Source organism: Phocoena phocoena, chromosome 11, assembly GCF_963924675.1.
Source record: "Phocoena phocoena chromosome 11, mPhoPho1.1, whole genome shotgun sequence".
Lineage (NCBI taxonomy): Eukaryota > Metazoa > Chordata > Mammalia > Artiodactyla > Phocoenidae > Phocoena > Phocoena phocoena.
In genome coordinates, this window is record NC_089229.1 from 13,730,386 (window position 1) to 13,749,897 (window position 19,512).

At 46.1% G+C, this 19,512-nt stretch overlaps 1 protein-coding gene across 3 annotated transcripts in view; it reads left to right on the plus strand.

Moving 5' to 3' along the window:
* Positions 1-19,512, plus strand: part of LARGE1 (LARGE xylosyl- and glucuronyltransferase 1) — a 438,487-nt gene that overhangs the window by 110,136 nt on the left and 308,839 nt on the right. For all 3 annotated transcript variants that reach the window (XM_065886982.1, XM_065886980.1, XM_065886981.1), the window contains exon 2: positions 11,949-12,250. In XM_065886982.1, coding sequence (XP_065743054.1) covers positions 11,949-12,250 — 302 coding nt within the window. The remainder of the gene's footprint in view (positions 1-11,948; positions 12,251-19,512) is intronic.

The window sequence follows — 19,512 nt, forward strand, 5'->3', positions numbered from 1 at the left end:
TTCTGATGTCTTGACACGGCCTCTGAGGTCAGTCCCATTAGTACAGCCTCAGGTGGGCCTCTGGCCTGCAAGGAACTCTTCTCTTCAGGGCCAGGAATTGGGGTCTGTACTGGAGCATCACCATCCAGGCATCCCTTCGGTCCTCTCTAAGTCCTCCCTGTACCGAAGCCCATGCTTCCTTTCAACTTGCTGAGGAAAATCCTGGGTTTGCCTTACAGTGGAGCTGAGTTGAGGGTCCTTAGTTTTATTCTTTTTGCTTCTGTGATAAGGTTGGAAGCACCTTATAGAAAAATCTTCATCATCCCTGGAGGAGGACTTGGAAGAAAATAACCATCTGTCAAAAGTAGAGATGGCAGGTTTTGCTTAATAGGTATTAGCACGATATTTTACCCAAACATCTATCTTGTTCTTGGTAATGTCTTATCTTTGCCAAGTGCCCATCCTGAAAAATGCTATTTCTGTCAAGCTGAGCTCCTGATAAAAATCTTCTATCTACCCCTCTGCCCCGAGTCTATCCTGATAAAACCTCATTCTTCATTTCTGATTTCCTCCCAAGGGATGGTTTGGATTTGTCAGGAAAGGGTGAAAATAAGGATGATAAGGGTTTTTCTTTTCTTCTTCTTTCTTAAAATTTTGTTTCCATATAGATGCTCATGGCAATTGGAATATAATTTTAAGTAAGTCAAGCTGATAAGAGGTGGGGGGGGGGTTGGAGACTGTGAAGAAAGGAAAAGGAGAGAAAAGGAGAGCAGTCATTTATAGGCAAGAGCGTGTTCAGTCAGGCTTTTGGTTGTTTTCTCTTGTTTTTCATTTACAATTGAGCCGAGGATGGTAACATTGATTTCGGTGACGTGGCAGTTTACAGGAAGGGGATGCTATTGAAGGAATCAACCACATTCACAAAAACACTTGCTTCCTCTTCTCTTTGCAATATGTAGGCATATGCTTTATGGCAGCTACTCGTGCTGGTGGTTGGCTCCGTAGCCATTACTAACTTTAACTACTGCAGATCAAGCGTCCTACTTGTCTTTGTTAACTCTTTCTTCTAATCTCCTCACCAACTCCTTTTTTTCAGTATCTCATCAGGTCTAACTGTACCATGAACACTGCAGGCCAGAATTGGGTTCTCCTGATGTAGTGCAGCCTGCATGAGGTTTGCACAAAGGGCAGAGGCTTTGTCTCAAAGCCAGTTCAGTGTAGAGGAGATGAGGTGTGTCAGAAGGCCCCCAAAATCGGGTGCAAATCAAGCCAGTCCTCACTGACACGAGACCTCCTGAAATACCAGAAGTGGGAGAAGGGATTCTTCGCCTTTGTTAATCCTCACTTAAATGCAGCCCAGAGAAAGGGAGCTTTTGCTCAGATTGACACGTGCCTAATTTCAGGTACGGTGGTGGATAAGCACACTGGCCACCATCACTGACGTAGAGCACGAAGACTACCCTCTCGCCTCCTGGTCATGCCTTGCACTCAGTTTTCCTCTTTTACCCCTGGGACATTCATGAAAGTACCATCCTCCAAAAGCAGCAGAATCTCCAAGCCTGAGGGTACTGTTTGGTGGTCCCCCTTCCTCCCTAGATGAGCAGAGCGCCATCGTTCAAGTCTGACACAGTCCAATGAAAGAGGCACTCAGGATGCAAGGCAGTCGTTCTTTTGGGTCCTTTTTGCAAGAGTCCCTAACTCTTTTCCCTGGATCTGAATTCTGCTCTGGCACTTACCCCCTGAAATGAGATGATCTAGGAGCCCTGGGGAGGAGAAGGGAGCAGAATGGATGGGCCAGAGCTCTGCTGATTTGTCTGGAGTCCCGAAGCATCTGCTGCCTGCCATGGAAATCTTCCATCCCTCTGTAATCCAAGCCAGACATTGTTGTCAATACTCACCATTAAAATTCTTTTTTTAAAATTTAATTTAATTTTTAAAATTCTTTTTAAATGTTTTTTGATAAATAAATATAGCCACCAAGTATGACAGTGTGAGGCTTATGGAAAGCATGGGTTCACATTTTTAGAAAAGGACAGTTTTCAGTATCCTTAGTGCGACGAACGTAAAATTTTAAAACCTTGATAAAGAGTCATCCCACGTAGCTTTATTGATGGGAGCAAGATTTTAGTTACCAAAAACAAAACAAAACAAAACAGAAAAACAAGCCTCATTAAAAAATTTTTACCGGGGCTTCCCTGGTGGCTCAGTTGAGAGTCCGCCTGCCGATGCAGGGGACGCCGGTTTGTGACCCGGTCCGGAAAGATCCCACATGCCGTGGAGCGGCTGGGCCCATGAGCCGTGGCCGCTGAGCCTGCGTGTCCAGAGCCTGTGCTCCGCAACGGGAGAGGCCACAACAGTGAGAGGCCCGAGTACCGCAAAAAAAAAAAAAAAAAATTTACCGTAAAATATGATTCTCCCCAACATACATGATTTGCCACTCTTGGAACATATTAGTGGGATTTTATAAGGGCTATGAATATTTCATATAAAATAACATATATTGCTAAGGTTAAAAAAATAGATCAGTGAAATTATATGAAGTCATATATCTTGAATGCTGCTGAAGAGAAAATGAAGGAGAAATTCTAGAATATTTCTGAGTCTGATGCTACAGTCAAGGGCCATGTTGGTGACTTGGGGATGTCCAGTTCACATTTTACAAAGGATAAAATCATCTTGCTCGTTTTAGTTTTGATGTCTTTCCTAATAAAGGGAACTGTTTCCAACTCTTGCAGGTGAATGGAATATGTCTCAAGAGACTCTGGGAGGGGAAAGACCACTTTCTCAAACTCAGCCGTTGGAGTCCACCAGTAAAGCTTGGGTGTCTTTGAGGCTATGCAAAAAGTGATTGAAGTTAACTCAGTAAGGGCAGAGAGTGAGCAAAGGTGATTGGAATATGAATTTATTTGGCTCTCACACACTGGTTGATGCTCCAGATTGGAATAAACATCACATTTTCTGGAATGCACTGTATCCTTCCCTCCAGTAGTTGTTTCTAAAGCACCTGGTGATCTAAGAGCTCCACTCTGCTGTCACGCCATTCAATTATGTTAAAAAACACAGCACTAAATACATTATCCTTTGTCTTGTTCGGTGACGATTTGAATGCTACCAACAAAGTCTTTCTGTTAATGCTTAGATTCCTTGGACATCAAAGAGAAGTAAGATGGGCCAGATTTAGGAGTGGAAAGATTCAGTTACTCTTGCTGTGAGAACCAACTGCCTCAGGCTTTCAGAACTTAGGATATTTGGCCAAAAACATTTGAAGCTTTGAAATCACTGATCCTGAAGTTTCAAGGGGCAAACCACTGACATCGTGGCTTATTAGGACACCCTTGAGCGCTCCTCTCCAAAACCCAGCTATGGATACAGCAAATCGGTGCTAAAAATGCCTTCATTTTCTTGACTTAATGAAGCTCTTTAAGACAAAGTTCTGCAAAATAATTTCATGGAGGAAAAGAAGTCAAACTTCTTTTACCCTATTATGATGAGACAAATCTAGGCTTCTTTTCCTGGCCTGCTGGTAGCTGATTCTTTTCAGAAGCATGCCGGGAGCTCTGTTGTGTTTGGTCTTTGCCAGAAATGCTCTAAGGTCTTTGCTGGAACTCAAGTTTGCTTTGGTTGCCAAAGATGATTCCAGGAAATGACTCTGGGGCATTTTTGGGTAAAAATGTTCCCTGTTTATCCCGTAACAAGCAAACAGCCTTTTCGTGTCATCACCCCCTTTTTCCTCCTCTGGGCAAATCTGGTTCCACAATTCGGAACTTGGGAAAATAGCTCCACCCAGACCTGTGTCTTACTCTGAACCTGTAACCTACCAAGAGTGACAGCTGAGCTTGTGATGTGTGAGTAGACTCAGCTGTCATGTGGAGATCCAGTGATCACAATTTAAAAGCAGTTTTTAAATGGGAGATTTTAAAGATTGAACTGAGTTTTCTAAATTTTTCTAAAATGACTTTGGCCACAATATTTAATTTAGTTTGCAATTTCAAAATGCATTGAAGGAGAGTGTGAAGTTTTTATGTTGATTGCAAGGAAGGCATTGTGCTTTTTAGAATTACAAAATGCTTACTTAATGAATGCAGCCTTATGTGGAAGGCGAGAAATTGGAGTAAATCATTGGAATGGAGTGACATCTTGGTCATAGAGGGCGGAGTCTGGAACCAGGGTAGTTGGCAGGTCTGGCAACTGCAATAGTAGAACCCTGCTTTGGGAAAAGCTCTCATCCTGGAAGGAAGGGGGATTGATAGCAGCAAAACAGCCCCAAGCGTGGAGGAGCTAGAATGCCGGGCAGCCTAGGTTATAGGAAATCAGGAAGGCCCTGGGTTACACGATGGGAGCTATTCTAAGAATACAGTAGAGACTGGAGCAAGGGCAGTACCGGAATTAAGTGCGACAGTTCTGCTAAGACCTCTTTGCATCAGAGCCCGTTCCTTAAATTTGCGTTAAGGAGCAAACAGGGGCAAATGGTGTTTATGGTGTCTCAGCCTGAGGTTGGGGGAAATGCCTAAGCCAGGGTTTGTTAATGTTGACTACACATAAGAACACGGGAGGGTGGCTGCTTTCTTCTTTTTTTTTTTTTTTTTTTTTTTGGCGGTACGCGGGCCTCTAGCTGTTGTGGCCTCTCCCGGTGCAGAGCGCAGGCTCAGCGGCCATGGCTCACGGGCCCAGCTGCTCCACGGCATGTGGGATCTTCCCGGACCGGGGCACGAACCCGTGTCCCCTGCATCAGCAGGTGGACTCTCAACCACTGCGCCACCAGGGAAGCCCGGGTGGCTGCTTTTTAAAATGCTCATAACTAGACCATAACCTCCAGAGATTCTGAGCTAATTAATCTGGGGTTGTTTTTTTTTTTTTAAGTTTCCCAAGGGATTGTAATGGTAGCCAGGATTGAGAACCACTGGCTAAGGGACCAGGAGATGAAGCAGAAGCAACAATAAACTAGATTGGACATATTTGGAGAGGGGCAAATAGGAGACATTGTGATTTGGGGCAAATAGAGAAATTGATCTGGAGCCAATGAACCTGAGTTCAAGTCTTTCCCTTTGCTGTCTGTTGCTGGGATGACATTGAACAGGTTAAGTCATGTGTCTATTTCTTTTTTTTTTTTTTTTTCCATTTGTCAAATAGGGTTAGTGTGAGAACACCCACTCGATTAGAAGTGTTGTATAAATTAAAATGAGATGACACAGCCTCTAGGCCCTGGACATGTACTCAATAGGAAGTGACCAAGTGTCTGTTGAATTTTATAGATGACCTTGAAGCAGATGGAGAAGCTTCTGTACATTGTCAAACTGCACAATGTGGTGGGAATAGGGTTTTCATTAAGCACATCCCTGGCACCTGTGAGCAAGGCTGGCAGGAACAGAGAGAGATTGGAAGTGGGGAGACAAACTGAGGAGACCAGTGTTCTAGAACAAAGATCCACAGACTAGGGCTTGCAGGCCAAGTCTGGCCCAGCGCTTGTTTTTGTAAATAAAGTTTTATTGTAACAGGGCCATGCTCGTGTGTTAGGAATTTCTGTGGCTGCTTTTATGCTGCAAAGCCAGAGTTGAGTCCTTGCGTCAGAGACCGCACGGCCTACAGAGTAAAACATATTTACTCTCCGGGCATTTACAGAAGTTTGATACCCCTGTTTTAGGATAAGATTAAAAGGCTGGGTTTGAGATGGAATGTTTGAAATAGAATGAGAAGGACTTCAAACATCAGGAGAATTGGCAGGCCCTGGTGACAGATTGTACATAGGGGGATTTTGCCGAATAAATGTTAGGGATGCGATGTTTTCATTGTGGGTAGAATGATGCAGGGGGACAGCCTTCCTGAAATCTGGGCATGAGTGCAGGATTGTGGTGTCCTTGGCCAGAAAGATCTAGGACTGTCAGCACTGGAAGGGGCTGGTATGAGCTCGCAACATGGCGGTCTCAGGGCTGGGGTCCCTGCCTCCATTAATGAGCACCACCACCCCCACCACCCCAGTTCTGTCTGCAGTGGTGGCTATCACAGTGTGAAATGCCAGTACTCCAGAGAGAGTCAGTGCGCACAAACTGATTCAGATCATCACTTAGGACGTTTTGGATGCCAAGTCCCTAATCTCTGTCACCGTACTGCACGGAGGTTGATTTTCAATTTACCTTTTTTGTTCTGAATCTTAGCTGTTTTGATTCTTAATTCAGAGCATTCATCTCAAGTGGATTCAGAGATTCAAATCTGATGATAAATTCATGTTTGTTGAGAAGTTTGGGAGGGAGGAGGAAGATGTTGCCAACTGAGATTCTGAATAATGTCTTGTTTGACATTTTAAACTCAAAGTGGGCTGAACTGTAGATCCACACATATAGGCATTATGTGACAGAGATGCACCTTGTGTACAAATACGGTGCAGATCTGGGGGGAGAAAAGAAAAAAGAAACCTGGAAGGAAAGGTAATAGAAAAGCAAAGGTCAGGGGGGCTTAGAAATGAAGGATCCTATTCACTGTTGTCTTTATGTGTCCTGCCTCTGGGTTTGGTGGGGTGGGTTAGGGTGAGTGGGAAGGGGAAATTTGAGTATCTACTCTGATTAGGCCTGCTGCGAGGTAATAATGTACACACCCCGCTGTCTCCCATTTTACATATGGGGGCAGTGAGTCACAGAAGTTAAGTACTTTGCCTAAGGTTAATTATTAGTAGGTGGCAGAACCGTAATTCAAACTCAGCTCTTTCTTATTCCGAATCCCATGCTTTTATGACTAGATTTGATTTGTTTGCTTTTCTTGGTTATCTCTCCCTCTTCCCCCAACAATTAACCTTATAATGAAGTCACTTTGTAAGTACAGTTGATCCTTGAATAATGCAGGTTTGAACTGCATGGGTCCACTACATGCAGAGTTTTTTCAATTAATACGTATACTATATGATCTGTAGTTGGTTGAATCAGCAGATGTGGAACCACAGACATAGAGGACCAACTCTAAAGTTATACGTGGATTTTCAGCTGCATAGGGGATCCATGCCTCTAGCCCCCAGGTTGTTCAAAGTTCAAGTGAACTGGTAGTTGAAGGTTTGCTAGATCTATTTTTTTCATGCCTTTTTTTTTTTAAGCTCTAGCTGCCAGTCCTTCCCTTCATCCTTCCTTGAAATGCTTGTTAAGTGCAGGCAGCGTGCCAGGCCCTGAGGAGAGAGAGGCTGGGTACTGGGCAGTGGTACTCAGTGTGATCTACAGAGTGTTGTTGGTCTCTGTACTAGTCAGGGTTGTTCAGACAGACAGACAAACAGGGTGTGTGTGTGTGTGTGTGTGTGTGTAAAGAAATTTATGATAAATAATTGGCTCATGCAATTATAAAGATGGTCAAGTCCCATATCTGCAGGGTCAGTTTGCAAGCTGGAAACCCAGGGGAACCGATGATGTAATTCTAGTTGAAGGTTGGCAGGCTCGAGACCCAGGAAGAGCCAGTGTTTCAGTTCAAGTCCAAAGGCAGGGAAAACAAAACAGTGTCCCAGCTCAGAGGTTGTCAGGCAGGAGGAATTCTCCCTTCCTAGTGGGGAAGGGTCAGCCTTTTTGTTCTCTTCAGGCCTTTGACTGTTTGGATGAGACCCACCACATTAGGGAAGGCAATGAGCTTTACCCACTCTACTGATTCAAATGTTAATCTCATCCCCAAACACCCAGAATAAGTTTGACCCCGTATCTGGACACCCCATGACCCAGTCAAGTTGACATATAGAATGAACCATCACAGCCCCCAAACTGTTACTGGTCTTCAACAAGGTAAGTATGGAAGTTGGGGGCAGGCACGTCGAGAGCAGTTGGACATGTGTCAGGCATGCGATCAGTGGAGCTTGTCTTGATGACTAGGGTATGGACCGGTTTGTTGAATTCACGTGAAGAATTGCATGTAGGGTAAGCTATGTATTAGGCATGTGTATTGGGCCAGCATTTTATCCAAGGTGGATTGGAGGGAAAAGCTTCAGTACTGCCAGTTTGAGAAGTAACTGCTGTGGGTTCAGTGGTTTCCATAGACGATACAGTCCCACGCGATGGGCTTTATAATGACGGCCTAGACACGAAGAAAGAGGAGCGTTCCTGGGAGAGACCAGGGCCCAGAAGCCATCACAAGAGATGTGCAGACCACTTCGAAGACTGCAGGCCTTGCACTGTCCTAACCCTGCCCCCACTGCATCCCCCCAGAGGGTTAGGAAAAAAGGGGTCAGGAGCCAGAGAGACGTGTAGTCCAGGAACAAAAGCAGAGGGCAGGCTGAATGAGCTGTGAACATGGCAGGGCAACGGGCCCCGGCCCCGCTATCTTGACTTCCGGCCATGCAGCACTGGATGGGTTGGCTGGGTTAGAGATGCAGGGTCCATCTGTACACGAGCCCACGGCAAGTTAGAGCCGAGAGGTGCCCATCTCCAGGACAGTCCCTTTCAGGAAGAGAAAGAGGAAGGGGCCGGCTCAGGTGATGCACCTTGCAAACACACAAACCAGCAGCTCCGATTCTGCTGTTTATTGAGCCCTTCTTACATGCCAGGCACCGGGCACAGTACAGCATGTGGCTTTTTCCAACGTCCGCTCCCCCTCCTTGAGGCCTGGCTTTTATTATTTTATGTGTCTTCATTGGTGACTCATCTGTGGAGTTTTAAGGTAGAGAAAACACCTGCAAGTCTCTGAGAGCTAAGTTTGGTCGAAACCAGTTGGGATCTAAAGCAGGAAATGGACACAGGATACTGAGAGCATTTTCCCCCTCACTACCCTGGAATTCGGATTGCTTAGGGATTACATAATTATGCCTTTATAAGCACGTCATCAAAGAATTAGAAATAAGTAAACTGGGGGGCTTTTGGGAGAAGAGCTAGAGGAAGTGACCGGACCCCCATGGGAAGGCTGCCTGCTCCTCCATTTAGCCTCTGCGTGAACTTTGACCTGCCTAAGGCTGAAGGAAAGAAGGTTCAGAGATGCCACACATCAAAGTAAGTGAAGGTTTGTTGGCCACTTTCTCCCGCGTGCCACTCAGAGAACAGCCTGCGTTCAGAAAATGGACAGCGCTCAACACCCTAATTTACATCATCAACTCATCTTGCCCGTAATATCACCTGTCTGCACCCCTACCCCCCGACTGGGACAGGGGTGGCAGGAGCTAATCGACACCAAATACCGTCCAATGAGAGTTCAGGTGGTTGGTATTTCAGTATCTTACTTAAGCCTCCCCCATCACCCTTGCAAGGTTAGCGTTTCTACTTGCATTTCAGGGAAGGGAAAACCAAAGCTCGTAGCATTTAATTCCTCCAAAGAACAAGTTCAGAGTTCCCATTTGTTGTATATTTTCCAGAGCTTCTGGGATCCTGGTGGGCTTCCAGCGCTTCCTAGGTTCCTTCCCCAAAAGTGCCAAGGTCCTTTCAGAAGGAAGAAGACCCCTCAAGCCCCAGAGCAACTGTACCTCCAACTCGGGCCATACATTCAGGAGTTTGGCCACACGCAGTCACAGAGACCTTGTTTCCAGTCGCCACAGGGGGAGCACGGCTTAAGCTTGTAGAGGCTCAGTTTCCTCATCTGTAATGGGGACACCAATTGCCACCTGCTTGTGCTGTGATAACCCAAGACATTGTCGGTGTGAACTGCCCAGCCCCTGCACAGAGCCATAGCAGGTGCAAAGCGTTAACTGCCCTGCCCACTGATGGAAGCTAGATTATCGTCCTCCCCACCCCTGCTTGAAGGGTCAGTGTTGGCTGAGAAGACACAATTGCTGTTGCTCCCTTCTCTTTTTCATTCTCAGTGGAACTAATTTGGTTTTACCAAACAAGGAGACAGGTTTCAAAAGCCCCGGTCAGCTTGTAATCAGCCAGCTTGGTAACAATGCAACCCTAATCAACCTGTGATTTCACATCTCCATACACTCGGCCTTGGCCTTGGGTCTGTCTGTGGTCCGGAGCAGTGGAATTCAGCGAGTCATATTTGCTGTGTTGAAAGCAAAGGACCTGGGAGCTCAGGCGTTTAACCCTGAGGTGATTAAGAGGGAAAAATGGAGTCGTGTTTGTGAAAACCCAGAAACATATCAAAGAGCCCTGGGCAGAGGCAGGCGCAGTAAGGCAGCACAGGTGAAACTCGCAGGGTGTGATTCATCACATTCTTTGATCCTCAAGTTTTGTGAGTCACAGAGACTCCCTGGGACAGTTTGCAAGCTCAGTGGGGTCTGGGCAGGAAGGAGAAAAACTCCAAGTGTGGAAAAAGTGTTTTTTTAGCAGGAAGCTGAGAGAGGGTAATTTTCTAGAGATGTGATTTTTGCTTGGTCTTCTCTGAGGCGGCTGTATTGTAGCTGGATCCTGGGATTTCTGCAGCATGAGAAGAGAGGAGGGAGAGTTTTGGGTGTGTCTTGTGTCCCTGGGGCTCCTCAACAGTAAGCATGCATTGAGCACTTACTGTGTACAAGGAGTTATGCTAAATATCCTTGGGAGATGAGGTCTTTACATTAATAATTTTTAAATCCGTGGCCCTATGTATAGCCTTTTATGAATCTGCATTTAAGGGGAGTGTGTCCATGCTCGGGTATAAGAGAGACCTGGGTACGAATTTTGATACCACTGGGTTCTGATTGTGTGACTTTGAGAGACCTACTTGTCTTCTCTGTGTATGATTGTTAAATAGACTGTTTCTGCCCTCAGTTTCATGATTATGCTCCTACTTTCTTCTTCCTTTTTGCACTTAATTATTTTATCCTCTTGTCATGGACACATGCATCCACGCTTCCAGCATTTATCATATATTATGATATGTTTCCACAAAGATAAGTAAGAGCCAGTTTTTGTCCTCGTTGAACACCCATTCTTCATAGGAAACATTTAGTAAAACAATTTACCAAATCCAGCGTGACAGGCACATATTTTTCTTAGTGCTGTGTACGAAATGCTGTTGGAATATGCTGATAGATATTTTATCTGCAAATTGAAGAAGGCTTCCCTTGGGAGGTGATGCTTCTGAAACTGGGTTTTGAAGGATAAATAGGAGTTCACATAGGAAGAACTAAATTAACTTAATCATTATTAATACTTCTTTATTCCTTCTCTTCTTTTTTCCTCTCCTCTACTTCCTCCTACTCTCCCCCCATTCTCCTCCTTTCTCTCCTCCTCCTACTTCATATTCATGTTTTATTGCTAACAAGAATATCTACCTGGAAATGTGACAAGTAGGGAAAAGAAGACAGTGCATTTACTTAGGAAAAATTATATTGTGATTGTCTTCTCTAAACAGCATGTTAGTTTTTTTCTTAATTGAAGTATGGTTGATTTACAGTGTTGCATTAGTTTCTGGTGTCCAGCAAGTGATTCAGTTATACATGCATATACATACTCTTTTTCATATTCTTTTCCATTGTGGTTTATTACAGGATATTGAATATAGTTCCCCATGCTATACAGTAGGACCTTGTTGTTTATTTTATATATAGTAGTTTGAATCTGCCAGTGGCGAACTCCTGCTAATTTATACCCCCCCCCATCCCCTTTGGTAACCATAAGTTTGTTTTCTATGTCCCTGAGTGTCTTTCTGCTTCATAAATAAGTTTATATGTGTCATATTTTAGATTCCACATATAAGTGACATCATATGATATGTGTCTTTCTCTGTCTGACTTACCTCACTTAGTATGATAATCTCTAGGTCCATCCATGTTGCTGCAAATGGCATTATTTCATTCTTTTTATGGCTGAGTAATATTCCATTGTGTATATACCCCACATCTTTATCCATTCATCTGTTGATGGACACTTAGCTCTTGGCTATTGTAAACAGTTAAACAGCATGTTTTTCATCACCACGTTAAGTCATTCTGTTCTCAACTTTGTTCGCAGTTCAGTCTGATGCATGTTTATTTACAACGTACTTTCCACCCGCTTTTGCTTCTAAATGGGACGGCAAAAGGAGCCCTGGACGTCTGGGGTAGGGGTAGGGGCCCGTGGAGTTCTATTCGGCTTTAACTCTTCTCATTCTCTCCGCACCCGCAGATGGGAAGCCGGTGTCTCTGTCTCCGCTGGAGTCCCAGCCTCATAGCCCCCGGTACACGGCGTCCAGCCAGCGGGAGCGCGAGAGCCTGGAGGTGCGCGTGCGCGAGGTGGAGGAGGAGAACCGCGCACTCCGCCGGCAGCTCAGCCTCGCCCAGGGCCACGGCCCGGCCCACCGGCGCGGCAACCACTCGAAGACCTACTCCATGGAGGAGGGCACCGGCGATAGCGAGAACCTTCGGGCCGGCATCGTGGCAGGCAACAGCTCCGAGTGTGGGCAGCAGCCGGTCGTGGAGAAGTGCGAGGTAAAGAGCACCCAGAGCCTTCCAAGGTCCCAGTCCCCACATGGCCCACACCCACCCCTTGCAAATGCCACCCGGAAGCGCGGCCAGGGGCCTGGAGAGAGCTGGCATTCTTGGCTCAGGCCTGGGCCTGAATCTGGCTTGATCATTCACTCTGCTGAATGGCCAGGCAAATCGTTTTAGGCCTCTAAACCTCAGTTTCCCCACCTGAAAAATGGGGCATAAGGAGGCCTGCACCTGCAGAGATATTAAGAGCAGCGCACAGAACCTGCTGCTTGTTTCTTTGCAGCTCATTTTGACACTCTCAGGATTTCTCTGCCTAGCTGTCATCCTGGGGGCCCCTGTTACTTAGCTTCCAGGAGGCATGGTGCACCTGGCCTTGAGGCCCTGTTGGGCAGTTCCCCTGGACCTCATTCGCACTTTATACACAGCTTCTGTAATTCAGAACCGGAGACTTGCTTATCTAAAGCAGTTCTTTGAACTTTTATAGCTTTGTATCATTTTCTCCCTTTTAGAGTATTTCTTAGTAACTCTTTGGTCCTTTGGAAAACTTACCCACTCCCTCTCCCTCTTGCCCCTCACCCCGCCCCCGGTTCACGCATCCGTGCTTATGTGTGCGCTGCATGGGTAAGTGCACACACGTGTGTGCGCGTGCGCGCGCACACACACACACACACACACACACACACTCGTTTTCTGCTTCTTCCAGTCCCCAGTGGAGAGGAATTCGAGCCTCCCTGTTAAGAGCAAGCCCTTCTGGGACGGACAAACCTGAGTTCATTTCCCAGCTCGGGTGGTTTCTGTTGTGAGTGCTTGGACAGGTTACCGAACCTCTCTGAGCTTCAGATGTGTCTCATCAATAAACTTTAGAAAACAATACCTGCTTCCTGCAGTATTTGTGGAAAGGAAATGGGATGGCCATATAAAGCCACAATTAGTGTCTGGTATATAGCATATTTTCAATTACGGGTCATTTTTGTTATTTTTAGGTAGATGCAGATATTACCTGCTGCTGGTTTATTCCATTTCCTGGCTACATTCTCAGAATGTTAGACTTCAGACGCCCTGCAAACTGTAAGATGCTGTCCACGTGAATGTGGTTTTTAGTGATACTGGTGATACTGTGTAGTATGCCGTAAGGGGATATGGGGCTTATTGAGTGATGTAGACTCAGTTCTATGCAAGGTCAGTGGTCAGGGAGATTTTAGACTGGAATGGTCAGGGGGAGCCCCTGAGGATAATAGGATTTCTCATGGATTCCCAAGCCCGGTTGAAGTGTGGGCTGGTGGAGAGGAGGAGGAAGGTAGATGGAGGACATCCAACAAGGAGTGTATGTGTGAGTAGGAAAAACATGAAGTGAGGCGCTGTCAAGCAGGAGAGGATTCAGAACTCAGTGAGCTGGTCTGTCAGGCGAGCACAGAGAACCTGGGCAGGGAAGCGGGTGCTGCATGGTCATCCTTCATCCAGCAGATATTTACTGAGCCTCTATTAAGGGTCTCAGCGTTCTCTGTGCTGGGAAATAACGGGTTGAAAAGGAGACAAAACTCCCTTTCTTCTGGTTCTTATGTTTTGAGGTGGGAAGTGAGGAAGAGATTATAAACAAAGAGAAATTCGTACTGTTACCAAATCCAGGTTTGGCTGCTCGCGGCTCATAAGCCAATAATTTGAGAGGCAAGTGTCAGTAGAAAGGAAAGGTACTTTGATCAGAAGAGCTGGCAATCTGGGGGGAAGGTGGCCTCATGACCTGAGACCAACTCTGAAGATTCTGCTCAGCCATGGCAGTTTTTAAAGGGGAAAAAGGGGGAAGAATCTCAGTGAATCACTGAGGCAGGAGGCCGGATTCTGCATCATTCTCCATTGCATGCAGACGGGCTGACTCTTTCTTCAGATGTTATGTTGCCTGCGTGATCTACCTGCAGGATTCTTAGAAGGGCTGTTAGGGGTAGAGAGCTAGTCATTTTTTAACTGCTTAGTTCTTCATTCTTGCTTCTTTTTATATAAGAAAAGAATCAACAGGTTAGGCAAGGCGTGGTGTGCATGCAGGAGAGCATAAGTCAGGAGTTAGGTTAAATTGCCTAGTGATCTCATTCCTGTAATTAGGTTCTGACTACGTGCCAGGCCCAGCCTCATTTAATCTTCCACAACCATTGCCAGTGGCCTGTGTAATGGAAGATCTCTGTTTTGTATCTTTGGGGACTTAGCAACTTTAACAAATTCCCTTGGTCTAGGCTGGTCTGGGATGACCCCTAATTTGGGGATCTTCTTTCCCTGCCTGGGTGAAGGCTGGTTTGATTTCTTACAGATTCTGTGCTCTCAGGTTATGGTCATGGCATCAGTTCAGAGTGCTGGCTGGCCCAGAGGGAGGAACTTCTTTTCTTCGAGTGTGTTTACATTATTATGACTCAGGCTGACTTAAACCATCAACTACGATCAAGGAGGTGAAAAATAGAAAAGGAAAAGGAAAAAATGGGAGGACACGAGTGGAACAGAGGGAGAACACAGAGGATTCCTCTTCCTGCTGTAGTCTCTGTAGCCATTGTCTTCCCCTGCTCAGCTTTCTGAGATACACACATCCTGTTGATATTTCTAAAGAGGGCTTCTGTCCCGAGCACCCCACCAAATAGTGTGGGCAAAGACCACTGGCTTTCAAAGTGGGAGACAGGAGCCCAATTCTGGTTCCCTCTCCATACCTTGATGGCCATGTGGCACTGAGCAAGTTACATCACTTTTCTGTGTGTTGGCTTCTTCGTTTGTAAGTTACGGATTAAAATCAAGATCCTGCCTCAAACTATTTCAGTGGTGACAGTGGATATTAGAAATTTAGGCAAACAGTAGCATAGTTGGGCTAGCAGTTGATTTCACTGTGATTTATCACACAATCCCAAGTTAATGGTGGCTTTGCATCTTATTTCTGTTTGCATGTAAGAAGTCTGGAGCTATTGGTGTAGGGATGTTCATGCCTGGATGCAGGCTTCCTTTATCTTTCACCCAGCTGGCATGACTGGCATTCTCAAGGTCATCTCATGGTCTTTAATGACTCTCAGAGCTTCAGCCCTGTCATTCACATTCCAGCTAGCAGGAAAGAAGCAGCGTTAAGGTGGGGCATATCAGCTTGCTTTAAGGACACGTCTCAGAAATTTCACAGTCAGTTCCTCTTAGAACACATTGGCAGAACTTCATTTAGCTGCTACCTTTAGCTGCCACCTAGCTGCAAGGGAGCCTGGAAAAGATAGATTTTCTTTAAAGAAGCCATGTTCTTTGTTAACATTTTGGAGGTTTGCTCCTAGAGAGAAGAGATATTATGGTTACGGTGAATGTTCCCTGTCAAATGAGTAGTTACTGAACTCGGTTATACATTAGAGTTACATACCAAACATGCATTTTCATGGGACCCACCACAGAATCTACTGATTGAGAATCTCTGAGAACAGGGCCCAAAATATAAGTATTAAAAATATGTATCCCAGTGATTCTGGGATCGTGGAAACTGTTTGGAAACCACTGCTTTAAGGGACAACGAAAATAAATGATGGGGTTCACTTTATCCTTGTGCTCTTTGAGAGAGAAAGACCCCGAGCTTGTTAATTTTTACTATAACTTATTTTTTAGTCTTTTGCACCTGAGAATTAGGTTTTGTCCATTTGTTTATCTTCTCTTTGTGCGTCTTGATTATGTTACGTCTTGGACCCTTAAAAAGTTATGTTTTGGTGGACTTCACCTGTGATGAACCCCAGGTCCTGTTTGAGGTTTCATAGATGAATTAGAAAGTCCTGACCTGCTTGCATCTTATTTCAGTGTGGTCTACTCTGGGGGCACACGTGCCCTGAGATGCTGTCTTTATACCCATTAGCAGTGTGCTTCCTCGGTTTCCATCGCTTGGCATATTTAAAGAATTTGGGGAAAATGCCATAGAGGCAGATGAGAAATGTCAGTCGGTGGAGTCAAAATAGAATCCTCCCTTCATGGGAGCACTTGTGGTTGCAAGTGCTGAAGTTGGTCCTGACACCCTGTCAGTGCACGGGGCCTCGTCGCCAAGGACGTTGTCATTGTATCTGGTTGTGCTGAAACTTCTCTGGGCTATGACAAGTATTTCTGAAGACCCTTCTGAGATGATGCCCGGGCTGTCAGCTGAGACATTTGGTGATGGAAATCAGGGGCCTTTGCCAGTCCTTGTGCCCTCTTGTTGTTTTCTAATGGTGTGGCCTTCAAGGAGCAGCCCGTGTGCTCCTGCACACATCTGTTGCCAGGACAATGCTGCTTCCGTGAGGGGCTGCTTTCTTTGTGCCTTTGGGACTTGAACAGGAGGATCCTCTCTGATCTCCGCTTCTGCCTGTGTGTGTACAGATGTGTGCTGCGTTTCTCGTTCTGGTCTATTCTGGGAGTCAGCTTATGGTACAGCACAGAAATCACTGAACCGGAGTCCGAGTTTCCAACCAGGAATCTTTACTTTGCCACTCACTAGCCATGTGACCTTGGGCGATTCAGTTACCCTCTTGGGGTCTATTTCATTATCATGAGATGAGAATAATAATGTGTTCTTCCCTATGCAATTGTGAGGATGAAATGAATGAGACAGCAGGTGGGAAACTGACTTTGTTTGGGTTTCACATAGACTTATTATGGATATTCCACTTCTCAACTGCTGCCGAACAAATCACCTAGAACGTAATGGCTTGAAACAATGCCGGTCATTTTATTAGCTCTCTTGGTCTCTGTGGGTCAGGGATTTGAGAAGGGCTTAGCTGAGTGGTTCTGGTCTGGGGGGGGGGGGGTGGGGGGGGTGGGGGGGTGGGGGACTCATACAATTACTTGGTGGCTGCAGCTGGAATGGTGAGGACTGAAGCAATGGGCGCTGGCCCAGCATCTCTCTTCCCTGTTGTGGACTCAGGGTCTCTCCATGTGGTCTCTCTCTATGGCTAGTTTGGGCTTCCTCACTACATGGCGGCTCCAGAACAGTCACCTGCTTCCATGGCAGCCGATGGCTTTAAGTACAAGTATCCCAGCGAGCAAGGCAGAACAGAGGCACTTTTTTTTTTTTGCGGTACGCGGGCCTCTCACTGTTGTGGCCTCTCCCGTTGCGGAGCACAGGCTCCGGACGCGCAGGCTCAGTGGCCATGGCTCACGGGCCCAGCTGCTCCGCGGCATGTGGGATCTTTCCGGACTGGGGCACGAACCCGCGTCCCCTGCATCTGCAGGCGGACTCTCAACCACTGCGCCACCAGGGAAGCCCCAGAAGCACTTTTAATGACCTGGCCTCAGAAGTCACATAGTGTCACTTTTGTTGACAGTGTAGTCTGTTAGTTGAAACAGTCACAAAAGCCCACCTAGTTTGAAGGGAGAAGGAGCACACATCCCATCCCTCAATGGGAAGAACGTCAAAGAATTAAAACAGCAACAGTTGATATTGTTATTGTGAAAGCCAGGTGAATGGTACTGTCTGATGTCAGACCACCCCTTGAGGAAGTAAGTATCTCTTTCCTTCTATTCCATGCTTTGAACTTCATTCAAAATGAAATAGTAACGTAATAGTAATAAAAGTTAACATGTATTGAGCCCTGAAAGTGTAGGGGACACCATGCTAAAGCTTACATAAAATATCTCATTTAATCTGCATAGCATACTTTCTTCCTTTTATAGATTAGAAAACTGCTGAGAAAAGTTAAATAATTATTGCAAAGTCACACTGTCTGGAAGAGTTGGAGCTCTCACATTTAAACCTTGGCCGTTTGCTTCCTAGAACCTGTGCTCTGAACCACTGTGCTGGACACTTCATAAATTAGAGCTGCTGGGACCCGTGTTCCCATCAGCTCAGAACTGCAGTCCTTATTCTGTGCCTGGCAGATGCCTCACCTCAGAAGGCTTCTGGGTGACAGTCGCGATATGGAGGTCATCTTTCACCTTGGGGGCTGTGGCAGCCTTATGAGGATAATCATTCCTCTGTGGGTCTAAGCAAGGATCTGTCCTTTAAAAAGAAGTTGGGTTGTTCTAAAGTGCCTGCCGGATTGTGACCGCATTTGTCAGCTCAGTGGGAGTTTACCGTTTTGCTTTAGGTTTTATGTTTATGAACCTTGACACCTCTTACCTGCGTTTTCTGGACCCATGACAAACCTCCAAGAATTTTGATCTACCTCTTTGTTTTGACTTCACCTTCAAGGTCTTTCCATAATCACTCCACAGTGGAAGGGTTTGCCCGCAAACTTTTCATACATCACGTTGCTGTTGAAAGATACTCTTACGGCATTTGGATACACATTTCATTAGGTTCATATGTTGTCTTTGGGGCTCCTCAAAGGATGTAAATCTATTAAAATATCCTTGCTAAATGTCAGGCCCTGGAACTAGGGGATATTGTACTGGAAGGTACTTAGTAGGACTTCTTCTGCAGTGATTTTCAGGAACCCTAGCTCTCAGTGTGGTCTTTCGGGTACCTTCCTTGAGTGTATTAATTATTTATTGCTTCAGGGCAAGTTATTACCAAACTTAGCAGTTTAAAACAACATGCATTTATTATCTCATAGTTTCTGAAAATTGGGAATCTGAGAGCAGCTTAGTTGGAGATTGAGGCTCCAGATCTCTCCTGAGGTTGCAGTTAAGACATCTGCTGGGGCTGCATCAGCTATAGGCTCGATTGGGGCTGGAGCATCTGCTTCCAAGCTGGCACACTGGCCCAGCTGGGGCCTCACTTCCTTAAGATTGCTTGAGTGTTCCCCTGGTGTAGCAGCTAGCTTTCCCCAGAGGAGGTGATCCAGCAGAACAAGGCAGACACCACAGTCTTTTTTATGATCTAGCCTTGGATGTCACGGACCGTTACTTCTGCTAAGTTCGACTGGTCACACAGACTCACTGATACTCCCCTCAATGTAGGAGGGGCTGCACAGGGCATGGTTCTCACCTGGCAGGGATCTTTGGGGTCAGTCTTGGGCTGGCTTCCACACCACGGCCATGGCAAGGGGCCCTTTCTCTGGCAGCCTCCTGGCTGTGCTTACCCCGAAGCAGGGCTGCCTTGATCTGCTTTATCTATTGTGCCCTCTTGTAAAACTTCCTTTGAAAATGTGCCCTTAAGAACAATGACAACAAATAAAGATGCAACCCTCACTTTTTTTTTTTTTTTTTTTTTTTGTGGTATGTGGGCCTCTCACCGTTGTGGCCTCTCCCGTTGTGGAGCACAGGCTCCGGACGTGCAGGCTCAGCGGCCATGGCTCATGGGCCCAGCCACCCCGCGGCACGTGGGGTCCTCCTGGACCGGGACACAAACCTGTGTCCCC